Raw genomic sequence first — 9,074 nt, forward strand, 5'->3', positions numbered from 1 at the left:
CACATTGAGGTTAACAGAGAACATAATTTATGTACAATGGCGATCTATACGTATTACATACAATCATTGGTGGAACCGCCTTCGTGGTCTAGTGGTAGAGCGTCCGCCCGGAGAGCGGAAGGTCCGGGGTTCGATCCCCGACCGCGTCATACCAAAAGACGTTAAAAGATGGTACTTGTTGTTACCCTGTCTGGCGCTCGGCATTAAGGGGCTAAAACAAGGAGTCGGAGTCAGTATACTGTGTCTGAGGGGGGTATTCATGTTAAACTGCGACATGGTATCTCAGCACTATAAATCGGCATCCGTCCGGACTAGTACAAGCAGCCACACACACACACACACACACACACACACACACAGGTACATGCACGTCGCTATATAAGTGCAATAATCTTGGACGCGACGTTAAAACCCGTTTCACTTCACCTCACCTCACCAATCATTGGTGGGTAACAGCATTTAAGATATTACTTAAATGTGTGCAGTCCACTTCTGCTGTCCATCGCCTAACTTATTCCTTCTGGTGTAACTTTGCCACTTCCAGGCTGCTATATAACTGAATACGTGTTTTGCGGTCGATGCACAAACAAACGAAGGTCCACTGAAGGGGGCCGAAGTTTTGTTTGGAGATTAGATATTTTTATCTATGAGTCTGAATGGTTTTTTTAAGAAAAACACCTTGGAACAATTTATTTTTTGTTACCGACAATCTTATTTTTTTACAACAATCTGAGGCATATTTCTTTTTCATTAATTTCCTGGGACAATCTCTTTGTTTCGATAGAATCCCAGTACCCCCTTCTCCACCGAATATCACGTGGTCGGTGTCTTGGGGTGCCACATTTCAAGCTCTCTGGTATCCCCAATACTCGAAATACAATCTCAGCACAAAAGGTATTACCACGCTATTGCAGTAACCGCAACTTTGCATTTTGTGACCTATAATTGTACATGTAATTATTTAAACAGACTTTTGAGATTCGATATTTTTTAATTCATTTTGTTTAAATTTAAACTATCTGAATGGGGTTCTTTTAAAGGAAAACGCCTTTTGACAATATAATTTTTGTGGCAGACAATTTCTTTTTCAACAGTGAGAATATCAAATGGTCGTGAATAACGGTTACTGTATAACTTAAATCTCCTCTCATTACAGGGGGCACAGGTGGCCCAGTCGTCTAATTCGCTGTGCAGAGTTGCGTCCCTTGGGCATGCCAGAAACCTATGATTGTGGGTTCGAATTCCGGTTCGCCCCGATTATGTTTCTAGGTTTGTCAACACCATACCCGTGCTCGTGGGTTTCACCGAAGTGGTAAACGTCTGAGACCTGCAACACTTAGGGCTTTCCTCCCACATTAAGCTGATATAACTGTAATACTGTTAAAAGCGGCGTTAAACCCAACTCGCTCACTCACTCACTCACTCACTCACTCCTCTCATTACAATGGCTGTTACTCCTAGTATCGGCCAACATCGACATAGCGGTTTAATTATGTGTGAAATATACACATTAATAATATACAGTAAACTACGTTTATAACGAACATGCTTATAACGAACTGACCAATACAACGAACTTAGATTTAGTCCCGGCCATTTGTTGTATATATGCTGTATGTTTGCTTATTACGAACTACGGTTATTCAGAACTAAAATACCGGGGTAGAATTGGTCTTCAACAACCCATGCTTGCTGTAATAGGCGACTGTGCTTGTAAGAGGTGACTAACGGGATCGGGTGGTCAGGCTCGCTGACTTGGTTGATGCATGTCATCGATCCCAATTGCGTGGATCGATGCTCATGATATCAATCACTGGATTGTCTGGTCCAGACTCGATTATTTACAGACCGCCGTCAATAAGCTGGACTATTGCTGAGTGCGGCGTTAAACAACAAACAAACGAACAACAAACGAACTAAAATTAGTAGTCCCTTTGAGCTCGTTATAACCGTAGTTAACTGTATTTCTATTCTGAGGCACAAACTCATTCCGGTTTCACATTTGTCTTTTTAAATGATATTTCACACGGCATCGAAACTCTAGATTCATCTGTGTATCTAAATTACCAGGACATGATCTAAACTTGAAGCCGTGCACACAAATAGATCGTCGTTTTACTGATCATGGTATACGAATTTCCGGAATGAGTCATTGTATAACCCTTAAAATATCACTAATTATACATGTAGCTTGAAAAATGATAAAATTGTTTTAATGATTAGGAGATAAAAAAATACTGTGTTTTCAATGAAAAACTTGCTTACCTTTATATTTAATAACGCTAAACGGAGTTTGTTTATCTCCATTCTACCATGATTAAATAAACTGGTTAGTCTAATGTTTTGTGTGGGTTTCACTGACACCATCCTTTAAATAAAGTATGACGCTGTCTAAGCTAAAGCAGTTTTATTACACGGTAATACTTTACTCGAGTGAGTGAGTGAGTATGGTTTTACGCCGCTTTCAGCAATATTCCAGCAATATCACGGCGGGGGACATTAGAAGTGGGCTTCACACATCGTGCCCATGTGGGGAATCGAACCCGGATCTTCAGCATGACGAGCGAACGCTTTAATCTCTAGGCTACCCGACCGCCCGCTACTTTTACTCGAACATATGACGGGCACTATTATGACGTCATATACATCATTTTCGACCCGTGAAGATTCCGGGGTAGAATAGGTCTTCAGCAACCCATGCTTGCCGTAAAAGGTGACTATGCTTGTCGTAAAAGGCGACTAACGGGATCGGGTGGTCAGGCTCACTGACTTGGTTGATGCATGTCATCGATCCCAATTGCGTGGATCGATGCTCATGATATCAGTCACTGGATTGTCTGGTCCAGACTCGATTATTTACAGACCGCCGTCATATAGCTGGAATATTGCTGAGTGCGGCGTTAAACAACAAACCAACCAACCACTCACTCTAGAATCAAGGGCTTGTTTTCAGGCTTCTGTCATCAAAGAGCTATTTTGCGCTAAACACGCAACCTTTAATTAAACAAGGGCAAGCCACAGCATGCTTCTGTTTTTCATTCATCCACCGACCGCCTCCGTGGTCTAGTGGTAGAGCGTCCGCCCAGAGAGAGCGGAAGGTCCGGAGTTCGATCCCCGGCCGCGTCATACCAAAAGACGTTAAAAGATGGTACTTGTTGTTACCATGTCTGGCGCTCGGCATTAAGGAGCTAAAATAAGGACTGGTCGGCTCGGAGTCAGTATACTGTGTCTGAGTGGGGTATTCATGTTAAACTGCGGCATGGTACATCAGTGAGCTAGCACTATAAATCGGCATCAGTCCGGTCTAGTACAAGCAGCCACACACACACATACACGTGCATGCACGTCGCTATATAAGTGCAATAATCTTGGGCGCGACGTTTAACCCAGTTTCACCTCACCTCACCTCACCTCACCTCTGGCGCTCGGCATTTAGGGGCTAAAACAAGGACTGGTCGGCTCGGAGTCAGTATACTGTGTCTGAGTGGGGTATTCATGTTAAAATGCGGCATGGTATCTCAGTGAGCTAGCACTTTAAATCGGCATCAGTCCGGTCTAGTACAAGCAGCCACACACACACACACACGTCGCTATATAAGTGCAATAATCTTGGACGCGACGTTAAACCCCAATTCACCTCACCTCACCTCATTCGTCCACCTTTTTCGAATGGTTCTCCGGTCATAAATTGTTCTTGTGGACCGTGACCACACCTTGAACAATAGACACATAAACCTACCTTTGTCTTGTTGATGAAAATCGAAATAAAAAAGGAGGGTTTTTAAAGAAAATTAAGAAAACTGATGAGAAACCAATGGTTGTTCTGTTATTTGGCCTATTCGGAAAATCTTCCCCACCCTCGTGAAACCTTATGTGACAATGAAGGGTATTTCCTTGCATATTCTAAGTTCGTCTTTCAATGTGAACTTTCTCGGGTTATAACCGGGAGCAGTAGTTCTGGGAAATAATTAGTGAGTGAGTGAGTATGGTTTTACGCCGCTTTTAGCAATATTCCAGCAATATCACAGCGGGGGACACCAGAAATTGGTTTCACACATTGTACCCATGTCGGGAATCGAACCCAGGTCTTCGGCGTGACGAGTGACGGCGACGGCGAGTGACGAGTGACGGCGTGACGAATAATTAAATCAGTGTGGAGAGACGGGTAGTTCTGGGTCATTGCAGCTTTTTGTAAATCAACTATCCAAACTAAATAGGTGTCGTTTTATAACCAGTGGACTTTAGCACGTTCATTTGGACTTTGAGCACATTGCTATTGAGTCGATGCCAACAGACCTAACCTCACTTATGACTTCAACTAATATCAGTTAAAGGTGACTACACGGTAGCTAAGGGGATTATGCAGACATTTAATATTGTATTTAATGCTTGTCGTGAGGGATTGGGATGCTCAGGTGTGTCACCTGTCTGATTGTGTTTCACCGTACACCGATGACATGCATCAACCAGCGAGCCTGACCGCCCGATCCCGTTAGTCGCGTCTTACGACAAGCATAGTCGCCTTTTACGGCAAGCATGGGTTGCCAGGTCCATATAGAAACTACGCACAGCTTGTTACTGCAGATGACTGCTGCGTTACGCAACATCAGGCCTACCAAAGAAAACCAACAGAAAGCTACCAAACTATGGAATATGGGCACACTTGAAATAGAAGTTGCCATAATTTACAAAGAGACAATGCCCATAAAGTCTGAACCGGAACGAAACGAACTATTCACATTTTCATTGGAACAGTTAGTCTGTGTTTTCTTGGTTTTTTGTTTAACGCCGCACCCAACAATATTCCTGCTATATGACGGCGGTCTGTAAATAATCGAGTCTGGACCAGAAAATCCAGTGATTGATATCATGAGCATCAACAAAGGCAGCGAGCCTGACCACCCGATCACTTTAGTCGCCTTTTACGACCATCATGGGTTGCTGAAGACATATTCTTACCACGCAGATGTAAACCACCGCTTATTGTAACGGTTAATACTCATCGAGGCAACCAACATCGACAAACCGAGTGACATGTTTGAAATGAACATAGAAATAAATGAATGCACATAATAATGCCGGTTTCACATTTGTTTATCAATAGAATATTTCACACGACTTGACGTTCCAAATACATGTATGTATCAACACCAGGAAATGATCTAAACGTTAAGTCATGCACTCGCATCACGTTGCAAGGATTTCCTGAATGAGTCATGTGTGGCTCTTTATATGCAGGGGCGGTCAGGTAGCCTTATGGTTAAAGTGTTCGCTCGTCACGACGAAGACCCGGGTTCGATTCCCGACATGGGTACAATGTGTGAAGCCCATTTTCTGGTGTCCCCTGCCGTGATATTGCTGGAATAGTGCTAAAAGCGGCGTAAAATCAAACTCACTCACTCACTCAATATGTAAATAATTATCACTATACATATATACAAATAACTGTGTTGCCTAACAAGAATTTCATAACAGTGTATTGATGTAACTTGGCATTATTTGAAAAAGAAGGGTTAGGCTGATTCGAATTGAATTAATGAGTGAAGGAGTGTTTCTTGTTTAACCAGCTATTATTCGGCGGTCGGTAAATATTCGGGTCTAGACCAGACAATCCAAAGACTGACATCAGGAGGATCGATCATCGGATACGAAGTCATGCATCAACCAAGTCAGCGAGCCTGACCACCTGATACCGTCAGTCGCCTTTTACGGCAAGCATGGTTGCTGAAGACCTAGTCTAATCATGACATATCTTCACGAGTTCAATGAAGGAGTGAACGAGTGAGCGAGCGATCGGAGCTAGCGAAATTATATGACGACATGCCCGAAGACGTTTGCTAGTTTTGGTGAAACCCACTGCACTGCAAGAATCAACATGAATAGCAATCTACATGACATCCGTTATACAAGGCATTCAAAATCAGATCCCTTGACTTTGTAATGTAAAATGATTGAAATGCGGCCCGGGTTGACCTCTGCTTTACGTGTTAATTGGAACACTGCTAATGAATTGAAAATTATATTTTCAGTTTATTTCATTTATCTTTCACCATCTGTCACAAACTCCGCATAAATTATTTGTCTTGAAGCTGTGAAGAAACTGTCACAATACAATTTCCAGTTGTAAAAGCCTGACTCGTTTATCAATGATCTCATATTTGACACTATACAAACATGTCCAAATTTTGGTGCGAAGACTAAAATGAAATTTACACAATATATATTTAAGCACCGTTTTCCTAATAATCCTTACATCATGGTTTACTTGTCACAAGTTTTGTGAGACTAAGATAAACGAGTTGTACAGAATTTCTTGTTTGTCCCCATTCCATTTGTGTCTTTAGCATACATGTACATATACATTCTGTAATAAGCATGCATCCGCCCATGTATGTATTTTGCTTTGACGAATAATGGATGACTTGCATCACAGCAACCTCTATTATTCAGTGTAACATATCGCCATTCTATTACGATACAAACCATAAACCCATTCGCCACCATGACTTCGTTGGGAGCCCGATTCAAATAACACGATGCTTGAAATAGTCGTCCAATCACATATATCAGTGACACTTGGTGTAATGGCGGCGTATGGTCCAGGGTTCATGTGATAGAATGGAGATATATTATCCTGATTAACCGAGGATGGTGAAAGAGACGAGCTTTGTTGAAACGAACTTCGTTTGGAGCCCCATTCAAATAACACGACGCCTAAAAAAAGTCGTTCAATCATACTTCACTCATGAATGACATGTCCTGTTATGGTGGCGTATGGTCCAGGGTACATATGATAGAATGGAGATATAATATCCTGATTAACCGAGGATGGTGAAAGGGAAGACCTTTGTTGAAACGAATGAATGAGTGGTATTTTCCAGCTGTATCAAATATAATGTCTGGTCGGGCTGGAATGGATGTAGACCAAACAGGCTTGCATGTAGAAGTCACCTTATAATACCAAGACCGCCTCCGTGGTCTAGTGGTAGTGCGTCCGCCCGGAGACGTTGTCTGGCGCTTTGCATTAAGGAGGCTAAAACAAGGACTGGTCGGCTCGGAGTCAGTATACTGTGTCTGAGTGGGGTATTCATGTTAAACTGCGGCATGGTATCTCAGCACTATAAATCGGCATCAGTCCGGACAAGTACAAGCAGCTACACAAACACACACACACACGTGCATGCACGTCGCTTTATAAGTGCAATAATCTTGGACGCGACGTTAAACCCCATTTCACCTCACCTCACCTTACAATACCAATATTATTTCCTTGTTTTGTTTAGAATAGAAAAAAAGAGTACAACATGTTACTTTATTTAGATAATGTAGGGTATTAAAATTGGGCTTCAAATATTGCCAATCTACTATTTTCTCATGGTTTTGGTTTTGTTAGGCTGTCACAAACAGTTGGAGAAACGTTTGATAAGTATATTGAAATATTTCGCTATTAATATGTTTCATCAAAATTGGATATTTACTATTAATAACAGTTCCTCTATATAACCTTTATAGAGAATATAAAAAATTGTTAGCGAATTAAAGCTTCGAAATATTTTACTTATGTTTAGACGGGGACTATTACGGTTGAGAAATAATGAAGGTAGGTGGCAAAAAACATCGATGTATGCATGAGAAACTGTCCTTAGTGTGATCGAGTCGGAGAGGACGAATATCATTTTCTACTTGTTTGCGCCACTTTTGATGCTATTAGAAGTAAATATCTACCAAAGACATGTATAACTAATGTAAATATGCATAAAGTTAAAAGGATACTTTCCACAACGATACAGAAAAAATAAAATCACGGTCTGTTTGTCTATCATGCGTATGAAAAGAGAAAGTATTTTTTAAACAATGTTTGCAATTATGAATATGTATATTGCCCCTACCATACTTGTAAACTGTTATTTGTATATAGGCCTATGGCCTTCATACAGATTAAGGTAATGGTTGACTGATTGAATAGAACCAGGAAAATAGTGTCAAATGATGTGCTTTCACTGACACTACCGCCTCCGTGGTCTAGTGGTAGAGCGTCCGCCCGAGAGCGGAAAGTCCAGGGTTCGATCCCCGGCCGCGTCATACCAAAAGACGTTAAAAGATTGTACTTGTTGCTACCCTGTCTGGCGCTCGGCATAAAAGGGGCTAAAACAAGGACTGGCCGGCTCGGAGTCAGTATACTGTGTCTGAGTTGGGTATTCATGTTAAACTGCGGCATGGTATCTCAGTGAGCTGGCACTATAAACCGGCATCAGTCCGGACTAGTACAAGCAGCCACACAAACACGCACATGCACGTCGCTATATAAGTGCAATAATCTTGGACGCGACGTTAAACCCAATTTCACCTAACCTCACTGATGTGACACAACTGGAATACTGTTAAGAGAGGCGGTAAACCCAACTCTCTCACGCATTATTCTTTACTTCTTTTGTGTCAATGTACTGTAATTTAGTCCACGAGTCCTGTCTAGATGATTCCTTTTCCAAAATGCATATAGATTGTTTCACACCAGATCAACCTAATTCTTAAAAACACTGCAAATACCAGACACCCTAATCTAAAGTGCCGCTGGCAGTTCACTCCCCTACGTAGTACAAGCCAAAGAAATTTGATGGCGGATATCGGTAGACATGTGACATGTTGCTGACAGTGACAGACACGTGATCATCCTGCCTCAGTCTGACTGTAGCGGACAGATAACTCGTGACGAACCTCTCGCTGGCTTCCGGTAAGGTCTTCTTGGCCATGAGAAGAACAGTGCGCCCCATATTCGGCAGATGGGCGTTGCTTCTTCTGATGGTATGTAAGACGTTGTCAGGATGTTGACGTGGTTGGTGAGTTTTGAACGTGAAGAAGGAGTAGACGTGATAAAGGCCAGGTTTTGTAATGTGAAGGTTCTGTCCATCACTTTTGATGTCGATGCCTTTGTAAGCTGAGCCATAGCCGTAGTCCTGATTCCATTGTAAGGACGGCGCTGCAAATGAAATGAGTGACGGAAATTGAATATAACATGTGCTACTAATGTTAAATGACGAAACTTATTAACATGACTCTAACATGACACGTCAATG

At 42.1% G+C, this 9,074-nt stretch overlaps 1 protein-coding gene across 1 annotated transcript in view; it reads right to left on the minus strand.

Moving 5' to 3' along the window:
* Positions 1-8,579: 8,579 nt before the first annotated feature.
* The window catches only part of LOC125371625 (tumor necrosis factor ligand superfamily member 6-like), a 2,130-nt gene continuing 1,635 nt past the window's right edge, over positions 8,580-9,074 (minus strand). Inside the window, exon 2 of the mRNA XM_048402184.1 lies at positions 8,580-8,977. Within this exon, the coding sequence (XP_048258141.1) occupies positions 8,580-8,977 (398 nt within the window). The remainder of the gene's footprint in view (positions 8,978-9,074) is intronic.

The sequence above is a fragment of the Haliotis rufescens genome, unplaced genomic scaffold, assembly GCF_023055435.1.
Source record: "Haliotis rufescens isolate VD_foot unplaced genomic scaffold, xgHalRufe1.0.p SCAF_25, whole genome shotgun sequence".
Classification (NCBI taxonomy): domain Eukaryota; kingdom Metazoa; phylum Mollusca; class Gastropoda; order Lepetellida; family Haliotidae; genus Haliotis; species Haliotis rufescens.